This window comes from Crocodylus siamensis, chromosome 2, assembly GCF_052110815.1.
Source record: "Crocodylus siamensis isolate JL-2025a chromosome 2, ASM5211081v1, whole genome shotgun sequence".
Lineage (NCBI taxonomy): Eukaryota > Metazoa > Chordata > Crocodylia > Crocodylidae > Crocodylus > Crocodylus siamensis.
In genome coordinates, this window is record NC_143396.1 from 187,686,399 (window position 1) to 187,713,978 (window position 27,580).

A 27,580-nucleotide genomic window follows, 5' to 3' on the forward strand; every position below is an offset into this window, starting at 1 on the left:
AGTTTTTTGTCACTGGAGGAGATTCACACTGAGCAATAACAGCTTTCTTGCAAGAGTGTTCTAGATGGAGATGCTGAGGTACAGGAATGTTACAAGGTCACATAAGTAATTGCCCAAGGTCACCTAAGTAATTTGTTCATAACAGGTGTTTGGCACAAGATAGAGATAGCACTCAGAGCTCCATACTTCAGATATTTGGCCACAAGAAAAGTAACCATCCTTCCTTCCTCTACAGCAGGGGTTGCCAGCCTTAGGCATGGGCAGCCTCTCTGTGTGGCATGCAGCAGATCAGGGAAGGGGCAGACAGCACAGTAACACATAGGGTAGGAAGAAGAAAACAAAGCACAGAGTAGGGAGCAGAAAGCAGAACAATAGGATAGATATTGGAAAGGGACCAGAGTTGCACTCTGGGAAGTTGCAGGGCTAATTTGTGGAACACTTGGCAAAAAGGTTAGCCCCCACTGGTCTAAGGTATTCTATTGATCTTCTTTGAGTCCACTACAGGAAATAATAATAATAAAAAAAATCAAGAGTGACACCACAAGAGTAACGCAATTGTAGATAGTGGGTAGACCTCTATTAGAAAGATTGCTTTATTTAAATGTATCTACCTTTTGGAAGCCACCGGCATTATGTTTGAGGAACTACTGTATAGTACTTTATTGCAATTAGATTATCTCTGATTTACTTATGGCAAAGTGACTCTTTTAATATAAATGCTATTCCTATATCATTGCTTCTTTAATCACTTAAACATAGGCTATATTTTGACTCTAGCATTACTAAACCATCTATTTTATTGACAGAGATGACTTGATCTTCCAAAAAGAATATTTGTCCATTAAAAACAGGCTTAGTGGCAATAGCAAATTTTAAAAAAAGACACTCCATGAATTGTTTTCCAAACCACTATTAACTCTCATATGCATAACCATTATTATGGAACCACATCCACTGACTACCTGGCAAATAGATGGAATATCCAAATAAGTTATCTGATATATTATGTGTTTAAAAACCAAATTAAATGAAGAGTTTTCAAAATCCATATATCAATAGCGTAATACCTTTACAAACAGATAATATGTTTATATTTTTGTAATGGCATCTATTTTCTGATCACCACAGCAACTGGGCACACATTCCAAACAACACACTAGCTACCAAAGTAGACAAAATACAGGTACACATTCACCTTTCTGCAATGTTATAACCATCACCACTGTAAGTAACTTCTTGAATCAAATCTTGTTCAGAATCTATGGCTGAAGAAAGCTACAAATATCAGGGAGAAATGGCTGAAAAGGAAGAGAGCCCACACAATGGCAGAAAGTCATCATGTAGGTGGCCCAGTTCTCTCCCAATTCCTTAAGGGCTCATATCTCTGGGGTCACCATAATTTCAGGGATGGCTCTGCTGCATGATTTGTGAGATGCAGTGATAGGGTCTTCAGCAGAATAACTGCGATGAACCCACCATCATAAGAACTTTATCAAGGGTTAGCCACTTAGTCTCTCCTAGGTTTTCCTTATAGAAAGGGTGAAACAGCCCAGAACTGCCAGAACTGGCTACAGTACTGTGATGAAGGGAAATAATGAGCCCTGAATACCCAGAAAGCAGCACAGAGTAACCACAGTATAAGTCCTCAAGTCCTATAAAAATAAACATTAAAAGGATTTTCATGTTCCTAAAACTTCTTGGCCAGCAGCACTCACATTTTTTTAAGTTAAGGCCAACAGCATTCAACTGCACACTGGGCACCACACAGAAGCATGCAGGCAGCAGGATGATCTTTAATTACAAAATCTACTGCTATATTGGTAAAAATAACAATGAAACCAGACACCATCTCATTCCTATCTACATACCAACCCTTCTTGAGCATCATCGCTTTGCTTCCTGGCTCTTCCTCATTACTGTGGGCTAAATTCCTCCATTTTGTGGAAAAATCTTCCAGTCAGAAGTTTCCTGTTACTTTAATTAACAAAATATCCTGCAAGACAGGCTAGGAAACTTCAGGAGATTGAGACAGCCAATTGGCTGATATAATAAATCATTTACTATGCTTTCTCACATACTCACACCCCAGAATAAAATCTGTGCCCTATTTACAAAAGGCAGAATAAAGGGGAAAAAATCTTTTCTTGTAGTAAGTAAATGAGTAGAAGCAGTTGTTCACTGTTCTGCTCCCTGTGGATTACATACATGTGAACCTTATGTACCATAAACTCATATTTCTTTATACATAATGCACAAGTCCAATTTCTAGCAACTGTTTTTTGGAAAAAAGGTTTTTGTTGGATGCTAGAAAATATGGTATTTTAGCAGCTCTCATGCTACTCTAAAGAAGCACTTCTTGCTCCAAAAGTGAACCATAAAACAAATTACAAATCCAAATTAAAAAAGAAATGTAAATTTACCATAGAATTCAAAGGAAGAAAAATTAGGCTTGCTTTCATAGAGAAAAAAGTTACCAAAAATGACAGAGAATATGAAAAAATAGAGAACGAGCCTAAAGAATTATATGAACTAAACACCATGGCCAAGACAGTGTGTTGCACAGAAGGAGGTAACATTTTCTATTTTATAACATTTTTGCCTCACTGTCTCTAACTCTAGGAGACAGCTGAGGACAGAAAGGGCCCTGGGCACAAGTTATCGCAGCCTCAGTGATAATCTCCTTCATCAGAGTATCTCCTTAGGAACCATTCTACCAAAAAAGTTAGCTAGCAAACACTGCACTCCTGTTTTATCCTGCCTGATATGTTCAAGCATGCCCTTGGGCTGGGTGACAGTAGTAACAGTTTGGCAGTATGTCACCCCAAATTTTTAAACAGAAGTTTAGTCAGGACTAGATGATCTTTGCATCTGTGTGTAGCTATTTATAGCTGCAATATGCTTGAGGATTGTAGTCATAACTAGCTACACACAGATACAAAGATCATCTATGTCTAAACACCAGCCTGTGAGCTTAAGGAAGCTTTACAGAATTTTCTAACAATCATAATTTTCTTAAATTTAAGTACGTTCCATCCCAGACAAAGACTTCTGACCCCTGTGAGAACTAAAATACATACCTCCAAATATAAAACTTGGTTTTATATTTGATTCCAGTGGTTATATGTGGTTTTGGTAAGAGCCATGTTAAATATCAAAGAGCCATGTTAAATATCACTCAGGTTTAAAAGACACAAACATACATAGAAGAAAGCAAGTGTATTTGGGCAGAGACCATGCATGGAAAATATGGGCCAAATTAAATCCGAAGCATGTAAAAAAACTAGAGATAAGAACTGAAACTGTTGCGCCACTTCAACTATAAGTGACTGTCACTGCTTGCTATGGGCCTAATGAACATTATAACTTGTTCAGAAACAACTCACCTGATCTCGAGAATATGGGGTATCCACTATTTGCCTTTCTGAACAAGCTGCAAGAAGAATCTTCATAGCATTCAACTGAAGCAGCATCTCACAAGCCATTGTGTCAAAAAATGTAATATTGGCAAGTGCCGCCGAAGCTAAGAGGAAAACTTCACCAGATGAGGCCTCTTGGCACAATTCTAGAAATGCAGAAAATATTGATTAAAAGAAATCATTCACTCTTCCAATCTGAAAAGCTTCATGCATGAGTTAAATAATGTTCTGAAGTTGCATGAAAATTTTCCCTTTTGTCAATGTAAATTAGGAATTTTAGTTTTTGTGACTAACATCACAACAGCAAAGAGTCTAGACAAAACGGCAAAAAGCAAAGAGAATTATCATGAGCATAATAATATTTAGCAATGATAGAGCCTTTTACTTTTTCATAGTGCTTTATATTCATTATGAATAGAAGGAATTTCCAAGAGAGTTTCAGCATTATGATGAACTAAAGCAGGTAAAGATGGTAAAATAAGTCTAGAGTTTGTCTTTTTGATCATTCACTTAATAATGACCTGGTCTGCTACTGATCTGGATGATGCTCAAAATAAATCTCATGGGCACATCCCCACATGCAGGAGCGTGCATTTGCTGCAATACAAATGGCAGCAGCACATATTTGTGTGTCTGCTTTGTGCCCCATGGCACACCCCTGCACATGCAGTCTGGCGCACACTAAATTGTCCTCAGTGGGGTAGGGAAGGCTGGAGCCAGTGCCTGTGCTGGAACCAGCACTCTTACTTGGGGTCCTGAGGGCCTTCTGGGGCAACAGTGGCACTAATCTAGCTACATGGAGCATGGCCAGCACCCACAGGTAGCTCTGAACCGCCAGGTTCCATTTCTGGTGGTCCATGCTGCTGCTGCATGCGCCACGCTGCTTTTTGTGGTGGGGTGGGCTTTTTTGATACTGGAACATACCAGTACCAAATTTAGCACCGCATTGCAAATTTGCAGCATGGCACACAGTTGTACGTTCACCGTGTGAGGTTTGCAGAGCCGCAAACCTCACATGTGTGCTCGCCGGACACGCCCTAACTAAAAGAAAATAAAGTTTTCGGATGAACAAAGTGAATTGGTCCATGGTGGTGATACTATCTCACTATCTCTAAACCTTCTTCTTTAAAATCAAAATCATTCTGTATAGTTTATTTCTTTTTCAGTTCTCTTTAAAAAAAAAGTTGTGTGCAGTTTTCTTAAGCACAGCTATTATCATCATCACTTGTAGGTGTCTTAATTCCTGTACACATTTATTTTAACTAATGTCTGAGTCACTGGCAATCTGATTTCCAAGTGTTTTAAAAATTAAGCTTATTAAAAAAGCAATTCAATTACTTATATATCATCAAGCCCTCTAATATACAAGGAAATTGGTGACTGATTTGTAAAAAGGCTTTCCCAGTGTTACAACGATTCTCTTTCTAAGTTAGAGACTGCTGAGCACAGGCCCTTATTCTTAACAGTGCTTCATCTGGTGTCTTGATAGAGACAATACAAAAAATAACCTGCACCTCAGTGACCCTGCCCACAGGATGACAGGGTATTTCTGGACTGCAAACTGCACTGTAGTATAGAGCGTTCTATGAAAAACAGCCTACTTATAATAGCAATGAGCAGAATGAGACAATATTTACCATGTGAGCAAACAGGGAAATGTCAGGATATACTAGACTTGGGGTTGAGCAGAAATTTCAACTCATGTCAGATTGGCAAAGAAATAATGGAGTTTTTCTTATTCCCTGTAGCAGATGATCCCTGTTCCATTCTAAGATCATCTGGACATTTCCTACTTAATCAATCCATTCCACTGCACCAGCTTCCACTGTCCTTTTCTCTGCTAAAATATATATTTTAATCTCAGAAGGACTGAAATGGTTTGGTCTAACTGAAAGCATTGGGGTCAGGATAAATGTTATCTTAGTGAAATTCATTTGGTTGTGATTTACACGTGGTCAGGCAAGATCCTTAAACCACATGAAGGACTGAATTTGGGGGGAAACATTTGTAATGCTCATGTATTTGAAAAGGCTAGAATGCTGTGTTAGGCTGGAACCCAATATTAGAAATGAAAGATTCCTTTATCCAGCAATGACCACAAGCAAACACAATGACGCTTCAAATTATGGAGACTACCTTCTTAATTTACATGAAAATCCTCCCTGACCTGGTTTAAAGAACACCCCAAACTTGTGCTATAGTATTAGATTGTTGATTCATTGCAGTGTGCTTTTTGTCTTTGCATTCCATCTCATCTTGCCACAGACTGCAGGCCTACAGAAGAGGCCAGAATTTTTATCCATAAAGCCAACAGGTTACATTGTACTTTTCTTGTAAAGCATCATACACATGCAGAAAAAATAATGGGCTTGATTCTCCATTCATTCACATCAGTCTTACACTTACTTTGGTCTATTAACTTCTATGGAGTTATGTTTTATATCATTATATGCAAGATGATAAGAAGGCCCAACTTGTAGTTAAGATTTTAGTTCACTATTGTCACAAACATACCTACATTTTGTTTGAGTTTTGACCATAAAATGAAGATCATTAGAACTAGTGCAATATTTACAGCTTCAGGAGTTAAAATTACTCAGCTACACAAGATGCTGACTGTGCAGTAGCTTGTTACTACTGCTCAGTAGTATCACATGGCATGAAGCCATTTGGGGACACTACTACACAGTAACTCCAGTAGTGTATACAAGTACTAAATAACCGCACAGTAACAATTGCACAATCAGCGTCTCGTGTAGACGCGGTCACTATATAGAGATTTGTATTGGGAAACATTATACTTGCAAATGGAAAGAAAGGCATATGCCCTTCAGGACATATTGTAAATGGCAGGACATATTTCAACAAAACCTCACTTTCCCCCTAATTCTGGTCATGCTAATAAAAGAGACTGAAACAAATCTCCAGTACTTACTGACAAGTGCTGTTACAATTTCCTCCATGTTTTCTAGAAAGCTACCAAGATGCTGAGTGAAAGTGAGATGTGGAGATGTGATCTGTGCTATTACTGCTGCTGCTTCTGCATGAGTGGCTTCTGAATGGGTACTATCAGTGAGAATGTCAGCCAAACACAGTATCCCATCAACCTATGGGGAAACAATTAGATACACATTAACCACCGAGACAAATGTTTTCCCAGCTAAGTTAAAACTTACAAGCATACTGGTATATTGTGTAATACTTACTATGTATTACAGAACTATTTTTAAAAATGACCTAAACCTTTAGGCTAAGGACAGATATTCAAAAAGCATGAACCTGAATTAATTAAATCTTTGCAGGTTAGTCTAAACTGACTAAGCTGAACTAGTTTGACACTGGACAGACATTCTTTCTGGACTGAGGAAATTCAGGCACATGCCTGCAGTGGCTGAAGATAGAAGTTGGGGGGTTGCTAGAGCAGCCTGCCCTTCCCGTCTGCAGGGAGCTAAGCTGAGGGGGGCATGGCCAGGCCCAGGCAGGACTCTCTCATTAGGAATGTCTGCCTGCACAGTCCCAGGCTTTTCCCCACTGGCTGCTCAGGAGTGGGAGTGTTGCCAGCCACCAGTCCTAGGCTAGCACTCTGAGGCAAGTGGGGGTGTGCAGTGCTGATGCTTTTCAATCTCTCTCCTTGCTTTGTCATACTGTCTGCAGCAAACTGACAGGCAAGCAAACCAGCCAGGGGGCTGATAAGTCTTTATCACCTGATTAGCAAAACAATAGCCTCTCTCTACATTACTTCAAACTTCTTAAACAGTTTACTCGCCCATAGGTGACTCGTAGCAGGGGGGCACATGTGTTCCCTCCCCTCCCCCCCAAGATTGGCCGCTGCCACCACTGGCTACTGTGGGAGGTCACTGCTCACCATATCACCCCCAACCCCACAACTGCCAGTGCCACCATCAGCGTCTGCAGGTGGTTGCTGTTCACTGCCACCGGCATCTACAGGCAGTCCCTGCTTGTTGCTCACCACTCAACCCCGCCACTGCCACCGGCATCCGCAGTGATCCCCACTCACCACTGACACTGCCACCTACAAATGATGCCCCCCCAGTCTCAGGAGGCACCAGTCGTTTGTGGGCTGACCAACAAATGCTGTCCCCCATCTCGGGCAGCACCAGTCATTCATGGGATGACCTTCGCTCCAAATCCTTAAGCAGTCACTGTTCTATCTGCCTATCCCAGTGAAATTGGAGACAGACACACACACAGACACCTTTCAGCATTAGCTATGAAACCACATGCTGGCTATGGCCCCTGCTGTGGCAGAGAGGAGGAAGGGATCTCTGCTTAAGCAGTGAGTGGAGGGTTGGGAGAGGGAGGTATGGGGAAGCCAAAAAACCCTGCTGTGCTTGTAAATCTGTGCCGAGCTCCAGCTAAGAAGTAGAGGGGAGGGGCCAGTCCTGCTGTGGAGCAGATAGCTCTGCCCAGCCCAGAGAGCATGCCGGGACGCTGGCGGACTCTGATTTAACTTAAGCCAGCAAAGGGTCTGGGACAGACATTGCATAAAACAGGTTGAGCCAAATCAGTTAAGTCTACTACTACATTCAACCACATTTATCTCAAACTGGTTTCAGTCATTTTCAAACTGGTTTATATGCACTGAACATCTGTTCTGTTACAGATTTAAACCAGTTTCTGATCATTTAAACTGGTTTATGTGTAATATCAGGCCATAGCTTAAAACACAATGGCATTTATATAAAAAGTCAAGTTAATAAGTTCTGCATTTTTAATTATTGAGTTCAACATTCAAAAAATATATATTCCCACAACACACAGGAAAAATTCCCATATTTCCTGTCATCTGAGTTTTATTTATAACTCAGACATTTTCTAAGTTGTTTTCACTCAAACATAAAAAGAAAAAAAATATTTTAATGGAAAGCACTCATGGAAAATTCCAACACAAATATGAATTTGTTTGTCAATGCTAACAGCTACTATCCCAGTCTCATCTGATTCCCCAGTGGTACCTGCCACAGCTACAAACTATGGCCTTGATCCTGTAATAGATTCTACATGGCAAATGTTAAGGAGTCCATTGACCTTGCCACGACTCTAATACAGGGTAATGGCATATGATTGTCATTCTCTTACCGTGACAAAGATAGTTTCATAGTTTCTAGGGTAGGAAGGGACCTGAGCTGATCATCGAGTCCAACCCCTGCCATGGCAGGAAAGAGTACTGAGGTCAAACGACCCCAGCAAGGTGTTCATCTAGCCTCCTCTTAAAGATCTCCAGGGTAGGAGCCAGCACCACTTCACTTGGAAGCTGGTTCCAGACCCTAGCCGCCCTGACTGTGAAGTAGCACCTCCTGATATCTAACCTAAATCTACCCTCCACCAGCTTGTGACCGTTATTCCTGGTCACTCCTGGTAGTGCTCGGGGGAACAGGGACTTCCCCAGTGCCTGCTAGTCCCCTCTGACTAGTTTGTAACAGGCCACTAGATCCCCCCTCAGCCTTCTCTTGTGGAGGCTGAACATGTTCAGGTCCCATAGCCTCTCCTCGTAGGGCCTGCCCTGCTGCCCCCTGATCATGCGAGTGGCCCTCCTCTGGACCCTCTCCATGTTGTCAACATCCCTCTTGAAGTGTGGAGCCCAGAACTGGACACAGTACTCCAGTGCCGCATAGAGGGGGAGGATCACCTCCTTGGACCTGCTCGAGATGCATCTGTGGATGCATGACAAGGTGCGATTGGCCTTCCTGACTGCATCCCCACACTGCCGGCCCATGTTCATCTTGGAGTCAATGATGACTCCAAGATCCTTTTCTGCCTCTGTACTGACAAGAGGGGAGTTCCCCAACCTGTAGGTATGGTGCCGGTTGTTCCTCCCCAGGTGCATCACTTTGCACTTGTCTGTGTTGAATCCCATCCTATTCTCATCCGCCCACCGCTGTAACCTGTCTAGGTCCAATTGCAGCCTATTTCTCCCTTCTAGCGTGCCCACATCCCCCCACATCTTAGTGTCATTAGCAAATTTGAACAGGGTGCTTTTTACCCCCTCGTCCAAGTCGCTGATGAAGATGTTGAACAGTGCAGGCCCGAGGACTGAGCCCTGCAGAACCCCACTGCCCACATCCCTCCAAGTCAAAAATGACTCCTCCACTACCACTCTCTGGGTGTGGCCCTCCAGCCAGTTGGTGACCCAATTGACTGTGTGGGTGTTGACACCCCAGTCCCCCGGTTTCTTAATGAGAACGGGGTGAGAGACAGTGTCGAAGGTCTTTCGAAAGTCCAGGAACACTACATCCACTGCTACCGCAGCATCTAAGGATTTGGTGATCTGGTCATAGAAGGCCACCAGGTTGGTCTGACAGGACCTGCCGCTAATGAACCCGTGTTGTTTGCCCCTAAGCATAATCTCCCCTGTTGGCTCCTCGTGGAATAATTTTCTCAAAAAGCTTGCCCAGGACCGAGGTAAGACTAACTGGCCTATAGTTTCCCGGGTCCTCCTTCCTCCCCTTTTTGAAGATGGGAACCACATTGGCCCTCTTCCAGTCCTCTGGCACTACACCAGAGCACCACAAGTGCTCGTAAAGCCATGCCAGGGGTCCTGCAATGACCTCAGCCAATTCCCTCAGTACTCTAGGGTGGAGATTGTCTGGACCAGCTGATTTGAATATATCCAGACCTTCCAGAAGTTCCCTAACTAGTTCCTCACTAACCCTTGGCCTAGGTGCACCTCCCCTGGGGCCTAGAGTGGGGTGACTGTTACAGACCCAGCTTAGGAAAATGGAGGCAAAGAAATCATTAAATATGTTGGCTTTGTCGTCTGGTGTGACGACCAAATTTCCTAGAGTGTCCTGCAGGGGCCCCACATTACCCAGAACCTTCTTTTTGCCCCCTATGTATTTAAAAAAGGACTTCTTGTTGTCCTTGATCCAGGAAGCTAGTCCCAGTTCCATCTCTGCCTTGGCCTTCCTGACTGCCCCCCTGCATCCCTGAGCAACTGCAGGATAGTCATCCCTGGTGATGGCCCCTCCCTTCCATTGCATGTACGCTTCCCTTTTTGGTGGAGACATGCCCAGATGCTTTTGGTGAGCCATGGGGGCTTATGTGCCCTCCTGCTCCCTTTGATCCATGTTGGGATTACCTCCCTTTGGATCACTGCTGTATGCCACAAACAAGATATCGTGCTTGAGCAGCTTCTAGGCAGCACACGTAGTGCATCACTATGCTATAGTTTTGTAGATAATAGGCATCTACTCAATTTACAATTTTATGATTTTTGTGAAACAGCAATTTTATGATTTTTGTGAAACAGCAATAAAAGGTGTTTTCTGCCATCAACACAAAAACTGGAGTTTACCACAATTTTGCATGGAATTACTGAGGGAAAAAAACTTACTAAAGATAAAATGCTGGCTCCCCAGTAGGAGCCAGTGACCACTGCAGCCTGGCCTCACAGCCCACCAGGGGGAAGGAGGGCAGAGAGGCTACCAACATGAAGGGGAGCAGCCAAGATAGCAGCTGCCCCCTTCTCCCTCCACTCCTGATTGGCTGGGAGAGCTGTCTTTTGTGTGGCTCTCCCCCTATCCACCAATCAGTGACAAGGAGAGGGGTGCATGAAGGACAGCACTGTCTGCCTATCAGGGGCAAGGGGCAGGGCTTCACAAAAGGCAATTAGTGGTAGAAGGAGGGGCTGCCAGGGTCCCTCAGCCAATCAGAGGTGGGACAGGGGGCTCACCATAAAAAGACCACAAAAATGGCAACGGGCGTTGTGAGCGGCCTGTGATTTTTCCTTCACCTCTGTGAGTTTTAGGTAGATCCCTAATAATAATTAATACCATTAGCCCCTTATAATTTTTAAAAATGGAGAGAAACAAAGCAAAACTTTCCACAGCCCTCTACAGCTGGACAGAGGAATCTGTCATATCTAATGACTGAGATTTTTAAACTGCATTCATTATAATTTATCAGGCACATCAGATACTTGCATACTTTACCCTATTCACAATGGACTCTTTATTACTATAAAGTGCTACCACACAGCATGATGCAAAATACCCACATAGTTCAAATGGTAGAAATCTAATAACACTTATCAACAAACCAAAAGATGAGACAAACTAAAAGTCAATGCACTTGTGATTTCGAACTGTTCAACATACTCTTAATTTATAACAACCAGGTAGATCTGTTTTGTTATCATACATCCAAGTAAATTCCAACTAATTCCACTGTTCTTGACAAATCTGCACTGATAAATCCTAGAGAAAAATGTGAGAAATTTGCTCGCTATGCAAAAAATATTTCACCTTTGGCAAACCCAGACTGCACAACTCCTTTGAAATTTAATCCTTTCTCCACTTGCTTCTTTGCAAGCTGCATTCAGTCAGGATGGCTTTTCACACTTATTTATGACAGCTGGACAGAACATCAAGAGAAGTTATGACCACCACTTCAAATAAAAAATTGAATGAGGAACCAAATTCTTGTTCAAAATTAAACTATATCTGAAATAAGGATTGCAAGTAAAAATTATACAATACATTCTGTGAAATATTAGGGTAAAGACATGCTGTAAAAGATAGAGAGGACTCTCTTCAGAGACCAGGATATCTTAACTATGTCTTCAGTAACTGAATGATGATTGTATGTAAACTTGAGTGTAAAATGAAGGGTGCTTAGGGAATCCCTTTTGTATAATTTAATTTATCAAGAAGTGTTTAAAACTGAAAATAAGCTCTTGTTTTACAACATATGAGAACGTATCTAACTCTGCAAAAGGATGGCAAGGATACCTACCAGGTACAAGAGCAAGATTCAAGGACAGGAGCAGCTTCTGGAAAACCTCCGTAGATTAGTCTAAGGCACACTCTCCAAGACTCTTATTTAGTCCAATAAGCTGTTCTCCAGAGTATGTTTCCCCTATCTACACAAGGTTCCTTAAACCTTACATCTTCTTTATATCCTGTCATTTATTTCTAAATGGTTTGTTTAAAGCCTCTCCTTTTACCATTTTAGTTATTTATTAATATACACAATGCCAAGTTATCTTTATTAAAATATCTTCTGTGTGACAAATTAACTTGTTTGATATGCACTAGCACTTACCATATTCTACAAGAAGTGCTGTCAGATTCATGGGAACAGGAATTGCCATCACGAAGATTGATCATTCAAATACACTTTTTAAGGGCAATAAAAATGTACATTGGATCCATGTTGCTACTAAAAATACAAAGGAAATAACACCTCTATTTTTCTACAGAGTACAGATAGTATTTAGAGGAGATGCTTCAAAATTGGCAAGAAGAGAGAGAATAAATTTTCAGTGTTAAACTTTTTTTGACAAGCTTTCAACATTTATCTACCTACAGCAAGAAATTTCCTTCTAGTTAAGGCAGAGGTCTACAGATGAAACATGTGATTCACATAATTCATTTGGCTTTAAGTTATATTTATAGATCTTTGTGTCAAAAATTATATCTTCACAAACCAGATTTAGTAGCCAATGTACATTAGTTGCCATCATGAAGAACCCCACAACTTTGTCACCTTGAAACCCTCCCACATCAAACACTGTCTGGGTCCCAAAGGAAGCTAATAGCAATGATTAATACAAAAAAAATTACCTCTATTTCAAGACATCAGAAATATTGCAACAAGATCTAGCCCAGGGGTTTGGTAGCCTAGCCATTCACTTCATTAATTCAAACTCTATGTAGGTCAACACTGACCAAAGTAATCAACTGTCAAGTATTACTCCCTAGTCCACACAAAATTACCTGAGTGCAGTTTTACACAGGAAGAAATCCATATTGTTAAGGGTCACCAAGATGTCTGGTATGAATATCAGCAGCTTGAGCACATGGGCTCAAAACTGGAGAATGAGCCTACTACTGGGATCTTCTACTGAGAACCCAAACCCTTCTTATTTCGACAGGTTTTTTAGCAGGTGGGATTAGAAAGTATTGAGCTATTGTTTGGAAAACTTTTATCATTTACCATTTTTTGATTTCTTATCTGGTTTTATGGCATGACTAGTTTTTATTGCAAGCCACCTGAGTTTTTTTGGCTAGGATAGCATATAAAGCACATAAAAATAAATACTAAATAATACTCATTTGTTATTCATACTTATTTTAGTGAATAAAAGATTTTAAATTACTGTGGTTTCCACTTTTCTGAAAATAAAGTTCATAAAAAAATATAGATAGACACAGACACACACACACTCAGATAGTTCAGCATCTTAGGATCTGCATAATAAAGCAGTTTGAAATTCGTTCAAAAACCAGGCTCAAAACACTTCATCTTGCACAAATGTAATTTTTAAATATTTTAGAAATGGACATAAAAATTCTGCTTAGAACAGGGCTATCCAACTAGTGGCCTGAGGGGTAAATCTGCACCCTTGTGCTCCCACCCAGACTCTACTCCCCCTGCCACTGGAACTGCAGAAGTAACTGGGGGGGGCTGGACTTCCTTTCCTTCCTCCAGCTTTTGTTTCCTGCTCATGCCCCAAGAAGTGGTACAGTGCAGCCTGTGGAGTCATAGAGCCCACAGCATAGTAGAGCAGGGGATCACATGGCCATGGAGCTGAGGTGGAGGCTGCCTGCGCATGCTGTGGAGCAGGCCACCCATATACATGGTGAAGCAGCACCCAGCCACTTGAAAACTGAACAGCATCTATGCATATAAATATATGTGTAAAAATGCAATATATTCATATGTAACAAACACTTAACTCCAGCACAGTATTTATTTTCAGCACTGAGAACAGAGACTGGCAAGTCATTAATGGCACGATCATGCAGGAGTTACCGGATAGCTCCATTCATGTGATAACACACAATATACAGACAATTAGAATTTAATAAATAAGAATTTTATCAAGGAATTCTGGCCATTAAACCTCTCAAAAACCAGTGACGGAAAAACATCTTTTCTTAATGTTTATTATAAGTTCTTAAAAATTGGAAAGTAACAGATAACCAACATTTTCCATCAATGAATACTGACTTAGAAGACAAACTTTAAACATTCAAATTTTGAAATTTTGGCTATATGTAGCAAAAGAGCATTGCTAAGGTTATTTACATATACTGTTCATTGAACATACAAAGAAATATGCATTACTATTAACTATAAATCTCTCTCATGAAGCACTCAGTAAAAAAATACTTTTTACACTATAAAGCAGAGTTTCAGCACACCTGAAGCTAACCTTTCAAGGTTTTAATTTTCAACCCTCCCCCCATCCGTTTTGGGAAACGAAATTCTACCTCATCACCTATATCTGTCCAGAACTTCAGTGGAACCTGCCTTTGCTCTTGCTATTGTGAAGCTTTCAAATGTCATTTTCTTGAACCAACATTTGAACCAAATAACTGTAGGTGGGTTTCAGCTACCCAGATGGGTAGACAGCATATAGTAGGTTTCTTCTCTCTATCCTCACTGCTTTGAAGGAGCAGAAAGGACAATATGATAATTTTCTAAACCCATTTGAGTTTACAATGAAAGCATGGCCACACATGCCACAAGGGCTAACAAGTGCAGGTCTTCCAAAAGAATGTGCTATAGTCAACAGGGAATAGCAAGGCTTTTTATACGACAGTCTTCTAATTGTTTAATAAATAAGTAGTTGACAGGTCTCAAGCCAGGAACATAGGAATTCTCCTAAGTGTTATTTTATATTTCATCCCAAGTATTTCATAGAATCATATAAAATTAGGTTGAAAGGGACCTCAGAAGGTCATCTAGCCCAACCCTCTGTTCAAAGCAGAACCATCCCCAACTAAATCATTCCAGCCAGGGCTTAGTCAAACTGAGCCTTAAAAACCTCCAAGGACAGAGATTCCACCAGCTCTCTAGGTAACTTGTTCCAGTGCTTCACTACTCTCCTAGTGAGAAAGTTTTTTCCTAATATCCAATCTAAACCTCTCTTGCTGTAACTTAAGACCACTGCTCCTTGTTGTGTCATCTGTCACCACTAAGAACAGTCCAGCCCCATCCTCTTTGGAACCACCCCCTTCAGGTAGTTAAAGGCTGCTATCAAATTGCCTCTTAGTCTTCTCTTCTACAAATTAAATAAACCCAGTTTCCTCAGACTCTCCTCATAAGTCATGTGCCCCAGCCTCTGAACCATTTTTGTTGCTCTCCACTGTATTCTCTCCAACTTCCCCACATCCCTTCTGTAGCGAGGGGCCCAAAACTGAACACAGTATTCCAGATGTGACCTCACCACTGCAAAATAGAGCAGAATAATTACTTCCCTTGATCTTCTGGCAACACTTCTACTAATGCAGCCCAGTATGCTGTTAGCATTCTTGGCAACAAAGGCATACTGCTGACTCATATCCAGCTCATTGTCCACTATAACCCCAGGTTCTTTTCTGCAGAGCTGCTGCTTAGTCAGTCAGTCCCAAGGCTATAGCAGTACATGGGATTCTTCTGTCCTAAATGCAGGAATTTGCACTTGTCCTTGTTGAACCTCATGAGATTTATTTTGGCACAATTCTCCAATTTGTCTAAGTCACTCTGAATCCTATCCCTACCCTCCAGTGTATCTACTACACCCACAGCTTGGTGTCATCTGCGATCTTATTGAGGACACACTCCATCCCATCTTCCAGGCCATCAATGAAGATATTGAACAAAACCAGCCCCAGGACAGATCCCTGGGGCACTCCATTTGATACTGGCTACCAGCTAGACATTGAGCCATTGATTACTACCCACTGAGCCTGACAATTCAGCCAGCTTTCTATCCACCTTACAGTCCATTAATCCAACCCATACTACCTCAGCTTGCTTGCAAGAATACTGGAGAAGACCATATCGAAAGCATTGCTAAAGTCCAAGTATAGTAAGTACACTGCTTTCCCCACATCCACAGATCCAGTTATCTCATCATATAAGGCAATCAGGTTGGTCAGGCACGACTTGCTCTTGGTGAATCTATGCTGACTGTTCCTAATCACCTATCCACTCCATGATTTTTCCAGGGATGGAGGTGAGACTGACTGATCTATAATTCCCTGGATTTTCCTTCTTCCCTTTCTTAAAGATGGGCACTATAGTTGCCTTTTTCCAATCATCTGGTACCTTCCCTAATTGCCACAAGTTTTCAACAATCATGGTCAGTGGCTCTGCAATCACATCAGCCAACTCCCTCAACACCCTTGCATGCATTGTATCTAGCCCCATGGACTTTTACACAGCCGACTTTTCTAAATAGTCCCTAACCTGTTCTTTCAGCACAGAGAGCTGCTCACCTTCTCCCCAAACTGTGTTTCCCCATGCAGTAGTCTGGGAGCTGACCTTGCCTGTAAAGACTGGGTACAAAAAAAAGCACTGAGTACTTAAGCCTTTTCCTTATCATCTGTCACTAGGTTCCCTCCCCATTCAGTACATGACTCACACTTTCCCTGACCATCCTCTTTTTGCTAACATACTTGTAAAAAAACCTTCTTCTTACCCTTCACGCCCCTTGATAGCTGCAACTCCAATTGAGCTTTGGTTTCTCTGACTTCATCCATGCATGCCAAAGCAATATTTTTTATACTCCTCCCAAGTTCATTGTCCAAGTTTCTACTTCTTGTAAGTTTCCTTTTTGTGTTTAAGCTCACTGAAGAGTTCTTTGCTAAGCCAAGCTGGTCGCTCGCCACATTTGCTATTCTTCCTGTACATTGGGATGGTTTGTTCCTGTGCCCTCAGTGAGGTTTCTTTAAAATACAACGATCTTTCCTGGCCTCCTTTCCCCCTCAGATTAGCCTCCCAGGGGATCCTTCCCATTATTTCCCTGAGGCTGCAAAGCCTGATTTTCTGAAGTCTAGGGTCCATACTCTGCTGCTCTCTTTTTTTCCTTGTGTCAGGATCCTGAGCTCAATCATCTCATGGTCACTGCTGCCCAGCTTGCCATCGACTTCTCACAAACAGGGAAGAATTGGTGGTGGATGTAGCAGTAGGTAAAGAAGAGCATGGCCTCTAGTTGGCTTCTCTAACACTTGCACTGGGAAGTTGTCTCCAACGCTCTCCAACAACTTTCTGGATTGCCTGTGCACTGCTGCATTGCCCTACCAAAAGATGTCAGGGTGATTAAAGTCCTCCATGAGAACCAGGGCCTACAGAAACTTCTCCTAGGTGTCTGAAGCAAGCCTCATCTACCTCATTCTCCTGGTCAGGTGGTCTATAGCACCCACCACAACATCACCCTTGTTGTTCTCCCCTCTAACCTTAACCCATAGACTTTCAACAAGCCTATCTCCAGTTTCATACTGGAGTTCTGAGCAGTCATACAGCTCTTTTACATACCATGTAACTCCTCCTCTTCTGCCCAGTCTATCCTTCCTGAATGGTTTGTACCCATCCATAACAGTGCCCCAGTTGTGCAAACTAATCCACCAAGTCCCTGTTATTCCAGTCACATCATAGTTCCTTGGCTGTGTGAGGACTTCCAGTTCTTCCTGCTTGCTTACCAGGCCCTGTGTATTCATGCACAGACATCTGAGGCGACTAGCTGACTGCCCTACTTTCACACCTGGGCAATACCACTACTATTATAAAACACAATTTGGCATACTTAATTCTCCCATGTCTCAGACAGAACCTTGCATCTTTGTCTTCTCTTGAAGGCTCCCTTTGATCCTAACAGTAGGCTCCATGTAACTACACTTGATTACTATGCCATTACTACACTATATACCATGAGTTTTCTTGAAAGGATAGTCCAATTCAACTTTACCCGAAGCTGGGCCTGTGATTTAATAAAGTCTAAAGATGAGTATTTTAAAGCTGAGGATGAAATCATGAATCTATCCACAAGGAAATTATTTACTTAGCAATATAAATCTTGGTCATCTCATCTAACATGTCTTGGACCCCAAAATTCTCTGGTGATTTCCACATGGCATAGTTATACTTGTCTGAAATAAGTGTAAAAGTAATCTGTATGAATAAGGATTCTGATGGGGGGGGTAGAGAGGGGGAAGAGGGCAAGAGGGTCAAAGCATCCATGAGGTTCACTAGGGACTTTGCTTCAGCTATCTATTTTATATGGTCCATGCTCAGGTGCCATGTTGATGATTTCCTAATTAAATCCCTAATCCAGGCAGACAAATCAGAGAGAAAAATCTGTGGTTTATAATCATTTTGTCAGAAGCAAATGGAGTTTCAAACTGTAGCATATAAAAGATATCTAAAACTGAATGACTGGAATTCATGGCCACTAGCTGCTGTTTTATCTAAATGTTTAGGATACACAGCCTTCTTCGCCCTCTTAGTGACTTTAATTTGATACTCTTAATTTGCTGTGTTTGAAAATGGGGACTCTATTAAAAAATTACTTAACAGCAAGAGAAACCTGAGATGGATACATCCTGTTTGCCAAACAAATTGATAAGCCTAATGTTTTCAACTCATAAAAGCCAGTAGTCAGTTTTACCCCTTTCTTTTTCTCAAGGATGAAATCCCCCAACCAACTCAAGCTAAAATCAGCTTTATACTGTTTAGGCTTCCATCTAAAAAAAAACCCCTAATAAATAAAATTAACAAAAGAAACCCAGCTTCAACAGGTAACCCCATTTATAAGTGCCCAATAATAAATTTAAAGAACCAGAAGAACAATCTAATAAAAGCACTTTAACATCCCAAAAGAAACTGCTGTTCAAAGCATTTATATAATTAGCTTTCACACTGAAAGGAACTTTGGATGGCTGCCCTGTTTTCTTTTTAATTCTGATGAAGTAATCAGCTAAATGTCAAATCTGTTCACCACCTTGGCAGTACAAAAGAATGGGTCAGCTGGATAATACAAATAAAGGAATTCTATGAATGCAACAAGATTCTGCAGATTCTGCATTTGAGGAATGTTATTTTTTAAATGCGTTATTACTGATCTTCCAATATTGATAACTGGAAAAATACCAAGAACTTACACTCAACTGGTGTGGCAGATACAGACACATGACTGGTTTAATTCGCATATAATGTCTTCTGGAAGGAAATGATTCTTGTCCATCACAACACAAATGGAAAAAAAAAACCCTAGGGAAGCCTTCTCTTTTTTTTATACCTGTTATTTCACTCAGAAATGCTAAACAAGAGTAGGCATCACTCAGGTTAAACCCTGGCACCTAATGAAGCAACTGGTACAGAACTTCTGAAAAAGTAATGCTAATCACTTTTTAATTGGGAATATTATGTGTAATAGAAAACTTAATACACTACCTACCACAGGGAAAAATATTCTCTTATATTTATTACAATCCATCCTGGAAAACTACATCCTTGCCACCTTAGAAACCACCTTCAAATTTCTGTCCCTACAACCCTGGAACAGGTGTTTTCCAATAAACTAGTGATTCTTAACTAGGCTAGGGACAGAAGTTACACAGAAACTGGTTTAAGACTTCAGAAACTGGTTTAAGCCTGTAACAGAACAGAAGCTGTGTGCACATCAGCCAGTTTCAAAATGGCTGAAACTGATTTAAGATAAACCTAGTTGAATGTAGTATCAGACTTAACTGATTTGGGTCAAACTGGTTTATGAAACTTCCATCCCAGACCCCTTCCTGGTTCAAATTAAATCCCAGTCCCCCAGCATAGCCTGTGTGCTTACTTCCTCTTCCTACTGCCCCTGAGGTCTCTTGGATTTGCAGTCCAGACCAACAGCAGTAGGACTCTGCAGGGTTGCTCATCACTTCCTCTTCCTTCTGTTCAATACATGCTCACTTCAGAGAAAGGACTATTCTTTTTCAAGCTTTTCTGAATTCAAGCCACTACCTTTTTCCCCACCCATCCTCTCCTCAGTCTGGCAGGCAGTGCCCCTTCAAAGGCAGACCCTCCAGCTAGCTCTGGCCTGAGGCCTGGCCATACCCACTCCACTGGAGCGGTGAAGGGGGGAAAGCCTTGGAGCTGGCAGGCTGGGAAGTGTGCTCTAGCACCCCCCAGCTTCTGGCTTGACCCACTGAAGGCATGTGCCTGCATTTCCTGAGTCAAAAGTGAGTATCTGTTCATTTGCTTGCTGATTCAACCTCTGCAGCTTACACTAACCTGAAAAAAAAACTGAACTGATTCAGCTTTGAGCTTTTTGACCGTCTGTACTTAGCCCAAGGTTGCTGTAGGACCCTGGGGTGCTAAAGTTCCTGTCAGAAGTGAAACGGAGTGCTGCACAATGTTAATGCTCTTAGGTTTGCAAACTTAATTCACAAGATAAACCCAGAGTTTTCACACAGGAATCCATTGTGTTCAAAACATTATGGTCTTCTAAGTTCTTTGCAACAGAAGAATAGATTTACTATTTTTCTGTAGTTAAAAAAAAAAGAGTGAAAAGAACTGGCATTTTCTGAGGGATGCCTCAAGTCCCAAAAGGTTTTTAATTTAGCTTACCAGGTTTAGATACAAACATCTATATTTTGTTTTCAATTTCCACATTAAAGTTAAGAGAAAAAGAAGGGAAAAAAATCCACCTTGTACACTTACTTCTAAATTTCATATTTTAGTAGTTGCCAGTCTGAAACATGCCAAATCCATTGTTTTAAACTGGAACAGCTCCGCTGGCATTGATCAACAGAAGCTACAGCCCATTATGTTCAACTAAAATTTACAGGAAAGACTAAATACATTATTTATTTTATTTCACATGTGGCAATCCCTCATGGTTGAGGATGATCAAAAAGCCTGCACGTGACTTATTTTACATGAGGAGGCCTTGCACATTGACAACCACACAGATCTTGACAGAGGAGAAATCTGTGTCTAGTGGCAAGGAGATCCAAGACAACTGGGGTTACTCTTCCACTGCAGCCTTCACCCACCTTCACAGCCATTGAGAAGTATGCCTTCTGCATCCACCTGCTCCACTGTTGAGGTCTTTCTGTTGTGTTTGATTGCTCTCCATCTGATACCTCACCTTTGACCTTATTGCCACAGAGTTCAAGACTCCTGATGGTATTGCTCTTAAGGTCATGCAAGCCTTTCCACCTCATCAAGGTGGCAGTGCATGAAAAGGAGTACCACAGTGGTGTGATCTATTGGTATAGACAAAGTTGCAATGGGTTTTATGGCTGCTATTATACAACAGTGCTTACAGAATCCATTCCTTTTTACAACAGAGAATGGTACAGAACTGCATTTAAACCGAAAGGAAAGAGTCTCAATGGATTTCAAATTGCTAGCAACTGCCATACATTCCATTTCAATTGGCAACAAATGGCTCCTCTATTCTGTTTTCAACAGCAGTCTGGAGTTGTAATCTTTCTTCCCTCAGAAGGCAGTTGTATTAATTAAGGTAGTGCTATCCAACTAGTGACCCAGGGGTCATGTGCAGCCCACAACGGGTTAGCTTGTGGTGCCCAGACTCCCATCTGGATACCACTCCCCTCTCACTCTTGGTGCTGCTGCCAGAGTCTCCAGGCTCCCCCTCCCTTTTCCAACTTCTGCTTCCTACCCATAAGCCTGGGGCTGGATGGCCTGTGAGGCCATAGGAGACCACAGTGCAGCAACACCTGTGCAACACAGCAGGAGTCACCTGCCATGTGACACACCAAGGAAATCCAGCATGGCACATTCTGCAGCCCAAGACCCATGCAGTCCCCAGCAACTCAGAAGTTGAACAGCCTAGAGTTAAGGGATATTTTCTCCTTTGTTTTACTCAGCCAGTAAAAGCTGTCAGAAAAGATCCCAGACATAAGAGAAGCAGATGGTGAAATGCAAGCTGCCTTTTAACATCTAGCACAAGAGGTACAGTTTCATTCAAAATGGCTGTACCTCTCTCTGCAGCAGATCTCACAGTCATAGCAAGCAGGGTGGGGTAGGGGATCTCTAACAACAAGAGTCTTTTATTTCCTTTTAGATTGCATTATTGTGAAGCAACTAGTTAGTCTGTTTCTCTTCTTTTCACAGAACTGCTGCATTAAGAACTGTAAGGACTAGGACAGTCAAGTCTTTTCCCATAGAAAGTATAAAGAAAGCAAGCACAGCAGTCACCTCATACTCCGTAACCTTCAGCTCGTAAGTTCATTTAACTCATGAGTTCATCCCTTAAATGGTAAAGATTAGGACGTCTGAAGTAACTTCCATGATTATTTCCTTTAGACTTTTTCTTTAGACATGTTCAAGAGAAAAGGACCCATAATCACTTGTATCACTGTATTAGGCCCAAGTGCATTTTTCTGTGGGGGTGAAAAAGAGAAGGCAAAACTCTGCTAAGCTTATGTCAGGACTTCCTTTCTATTCCTCCTATCAAGGATAAAATGGCTGGCTAGTTGACAGAAAAAGCAGCCTCTTTAACCCCACAGATCCTGAATAAATAGTCTTGGACAGTGTTATCTCCTCTTTTTTGTTTCTGTGACCCTTCCTCTTTCCCATCCAAAACTAAGCCTTTATTGACTAAGTACCTCTAACCTACAAAACATAAAAAGCGCAATGCTAAATCAAGTCAATTTTCTCAGGTTTGTCTATGCTGCATAGCTTGAACTGATAAGCAAGTGAACAGACATTCACTTTTGATTCCAGAAATGCAGCCACTTGCCTGCAGTGTCCCAGGCCAGAAGCCAGGGGGGTGCTAGAGCATGCCTCGCTATTCAGCTGGAGCAGACAGCATGAGCCAAGTCTAGCCTGTCCACCCTGCAAGAAGGGGTTTGCAGGGGAGGTGTAAAGCATCCTGGGATGCTGGGGGACTGTGAGTTAACTTCAATCTGGAGTCACAAGACTTAATGTAGCTTCAGGCCATACAACATTCACTGACAGGAGAGAATGCCAAGGAGAGAGACATCTGCCTTTCTTGGCTCCACCCACTGCAGAGCCCTGAATCCTGCAGTACAGCCACTGACCAGCTGCTATCAGTTACAAGAAACGGAGAAAATGACAACATCCTGGATCCCCGTCTACCCTACCTAGTCAGAATCTATCTGTGTCACAGTTCCTTTTACATGATTAAGTACTTCTATATCTAATATTACTTTTTTTTTTGTAGAACTGGACATATAGTTTTAACTATAAAATGGAAGGAAAACTCTGCTTATGGAAAGGCATTTTAAAATGTTTTCCAGTTTGTAACTGGCATGTAGGAGCATTACTTTCATTTGCACATGAGGCAGCTGGGGATGAGATTCCCTCATACTACTTCAACTATGATTGAATGCAAGGTACCTCAATTTATTTAGCCTAAAACTTATGACTTAATAGGCTGGTTTGCTTTTCAATGGTAGAAGTGTATTTCTATTTGTAGCTCTCTGATCCCTGCCTTAGAATTTCCACAAAGCATTGCTCTGTTTCTTTTAAATAATGAATAGGGTTTTATACTTTTTACTCTGGGTCTGAATTTCATTAAAATGACTGAGCAACATAAGATGAGGAAAACTGTCATATAATAATGCTGAACATGATGCTGGAACCTAAAATTTGGTGTTAAGCAAGAACTACAAATTAGCAGTTTCCACATAACCCTCATTTTTATTTACCCTGGGGGATCACAGTCTGAGACAAAAACTACTCATATATACTCACGAGATCTAGGGTCATGCATAGCAGGGCACTCTTGAAAATGAAATGTGTCTACTGGAAAACATGTTTTGATCATCTAGTTCTAAATAAATAATGTCATAGGCACTTGATTGCATGAGGACATATTATCATACACCTGGTAACTGGCATTTAGGCATGAGAGCTGTATTTCAACACATTTGATTATCTTGGTATTTGTTCAGTCTTTTGGAGTGACACTGTAGATTTTATGTTCAAACTTGTCTATCAATGCATCTCATGGTTAAAGAAATATTAACACACACTCACACGATAATACTAGAGGACTCTTCTGGTGTATTACAATAATGAGAAAGCACCTGTAGCCAAAAAATAAGAATTAGACTTGGGTCACAACTAGAGAAATACTCACTATCAATCTAACTCTTCATATTCCCTTTTCTCGCAAAGAAAATATTTGGCAAGCATCTTTTCTGTAATGTTTAACCAGTATCTCCATCTAGAGCCTGGCCATGTTCAGACACAGACATCCAAATTTCAATTATGTTATCTAAGATCTTTGAAAAATCTGACAAAATAGCTGCATTTTCATATTAGTATAACTATGTCAACAACCTCTCTCTCTCTCACATTGAATTCAAGCCCTCTCACAGACCCACAAAATAAATACAAGAAGTAAAAGTAGACAAGTGCATCTTTTATTGAGGTAAAGGTCTGATTAGAGACCTGACACAAAATGTCTTACATTAGAAAGCTTGTCTAACTTTATCCCAGCTGCACATTTGGTCCAATAAGAGATATCACCCTAAAAAGTCCTTGCTTCTCACATAATTTCTGGACCATCACAGCTACAAAATCACTCTTACACTACCATCTTTTATTTGGAGCTTTATACCAAAGGGACAGTGGCAGGGAGCCGAGTTACTTTAGAAAAGGCACGTTGCATATATGAAAGATGAAAAAACAGAGGGTGCTGTTCTGTTCACTGTGAACTTAAAGAACGGATCCTGCAAATACATACATGAGAAATAGTGTACACAGCATATCTTCTTCCACAGCAATTGTCCACAAACCAATCCTGATTTCTACTTCCAGTAATGCCCAATGCCAAATTTCTAGTACATTGCCAAATGTTTTTCAACATCTTCAAAGTGTTTCTCATTTCAATAATGTTACCCATTTAATCCCAAAAATTACCTGTGCTCTATATAAGTGTGATGCAATACCCTCTCTCACTTTTATTACTGAAAATTGTTTATAGCTTTAGTTTTGTGATTCTTTCTGAACAGCTCCATGTCTTGTTCTTTATGCCAAAGAAAGGAATCCCACAGCACCTTAAGTTTCCTGCATCGATCATATCTGGGGTCCCTCATTTTGGGCCTGTCATACATTTCATCCCATGTAACCCACATGTCATGTGCTGCTTAAATGTATGTCCTCCTCACCAGAAGGCATTCCTGGAAGGCATGAAGGAGGTTCTACTAAAAAGTTTTGTCTGGCACATAGATCAGAACCTAAATGCTATTTCTTACAGAGCCTATGTGCAGTAACTAGATACAGAGCAACAATCTGACATGTTCTTTAACTAGAAGTTCCTGAGCATACAGAGCAACCATTGTTCAAACTGGAGGGGGGTTTTAAACCTAATGTATGCGGTAAATTCCAAAACCTACATTATGGGCTCAAAACTTTTCCAGTATTCCTTTGTTTAAACAGAACTTATTTTTAAGTTATAAAGGCACAAGAGGCGTAGAGAATTAATGCAATTCTCTTTGCTACATTCATGACTTCAAAATAGTCATGCAATTATTTTTGTAAATTGATTTAAATAAATTAGCTCCAGAACTGAACTTAAACATGCCAGGTTTTAATCTGCAGAGCATTTTTACAGCTAAGTCCTAAAGCTTTAAGATAATAGTTTGTTCTGGAAATATTCATAACACTTTAACTATAAAACTGCTGGTGGCCAATGTTATAAGAGTTTATTTCTGTTATAATAACAACAAAGGAAACAACCAGCTTTAGTTTAATGACAAGTCAGTAAATGGCAAAAAATCAAATCCTCAGCTGTTAGGAACCAATGCAACTGCAAGGACTTCACTGGAAACAGGCTGGTTTATATGAGCCCAACATAATTAGCAACTTGAGATGATTCCTCCCTTCACAGATAGAAAGATGCTTCCCATATCCCACAATGCTAGTTTGCTTATCACAGTGGTGACATTCAAATATTTTAATGCAGTTGACATGAAATTCAAGCTTTAAGTTCAGCTGCTTGCATGCAGCATGTCTGTTTTGTGAGTATTCTGAGACAAGCTAAGGGCCATCAGACCTAATTATTTCACAGATATCCCTCTCACAAATTACCCAAAACTTCTCCTTTGTGAAACAAATACTGAATATGGCAGAAACATAATTTCTGTCTTGGAAGTACAGATATTGCTGAGAGCCCAGCATGAAGTAATTTTTCTAGTTGATTACTAACTGCCTTCCCCTTTGATATGGTCTTATCCACTCAGGTCCTGACTCAGGAAAGCAACATTTAGTAGAGGTGTACCAAGTGGGTCATATTCAATTTGGATTTAGATTCAGCCTGATTCAGGGGACAGAGATTTGATTCACTGATTCAGATCACCTCCCAATTCGATTCGGCCGAATCCAAATCTGAAGCTGTGATGCCGATTTGGAGAATCAGCGATTCGGCCACAGACACAGCTTTAAATATTTTTTCTACATACCAGGCATGGCTAGTGAACACTGGGGCAGACAAAGCATTCCTATGTGCTCGGTGACAGACCTGGAAGTGGACCAGAAGTACTTCTGGTTCACTTCCAAGTCCAGTGATAAGCACACAGGGGACCCCACCCCTGCACCTCCGCAGCTCGGCAATCAGCCATGGGGAGGACCCCCGGTGTCCCCCCCAGACCCGGGAGGCACCAGTCGCCAAGCTGGGGAGCAGGAGGAGGGTCCTCCACGCACTCTGCGACAGACCCAGAAGTGGACCAGATTTGGAGATTTGGCCACCAAATTGGGCGAAATCGCCACTGAATCAAATCAACAACTGAAGCTTCGCATAGCCCTAATGCTTAGGAAACATGGTAAGTTAAGCAACCCTGTAAGTGCTACCTTGACTATGGATGCAGATAAGCATACATATAAATGATGTTGCAATTCTTGAACAACAGGGCAATTCAGATCTGGATTCAAATGATGCTGTAAAATTGCACCAGACAGAAAAAACAAATCAGAGCAGACTCTAACTGAACTCTCAAAATTCAGGATCCAAGTTCAACAGTTTAAAATCTTTTCTAGGTAGGATGCACTTCAGGAAGAAATACAGTGCTGTTTTGACTATTCTGCCAATAAAATCTCACCAATTTCAATTATGTTTTATAACTAAGAACAGTGGGGTGATAGGAGCAACTGCCCCACGTACTCACTCGGGGGACCCATGAAAAAAAGCAGGTCCTGCCAGCAGCTATGTTTTTGCAATCATGGTGGCAACTGCAGCTATTTTGCCCTTGGCACCCAGTCACATCTCTAACTGCTGATCAAGAAATGGTGACCTGCAAGACTGGCCAGGGTATTGAGAGAAGTCCTGATTCTGCCACTGACCCACTGCATAATTTTATGAAACACATTTAACCCTCAGTTTATCCATTTTTTAAATGGGGATAGTACTTTTGTCCTTACCTCACCAAGTATGTTGTTAGGATTAGGAAATT

The 27,580-nt window shown here is 41.3% G+C and overlaps 1 protein-coding gene across 2 annotated transcripts in view; it reads right to left on the reverse strand.

Moving 5' to 3' along the window:
- INSC (INSC spindle orientation adaptor protein) overlaps positions 1–27,580 on the reverse strand; it is a 275,844-nt gene that overhangs the window by 34,078 nt on the left and 214,186 nt on the right. For both annotated transcript variants that reach the window (XM_090032621.1, XM_090032620.1), the window contains 2 exons: positions 6,352–6,523; positions 3,384–3,562 (listed from right to left, as the gene is read on the reverse strand). In XM_090032621.1, coding sequence (XP_089888747.1) covers positions 3,384–3,562; positions 6,352–6,523 — 351 coding nt within the window. The remainder of the gene's footprint in view (positions 1–3,383; positions 3,563–6,351; positions 6,524–27,580) is intronic.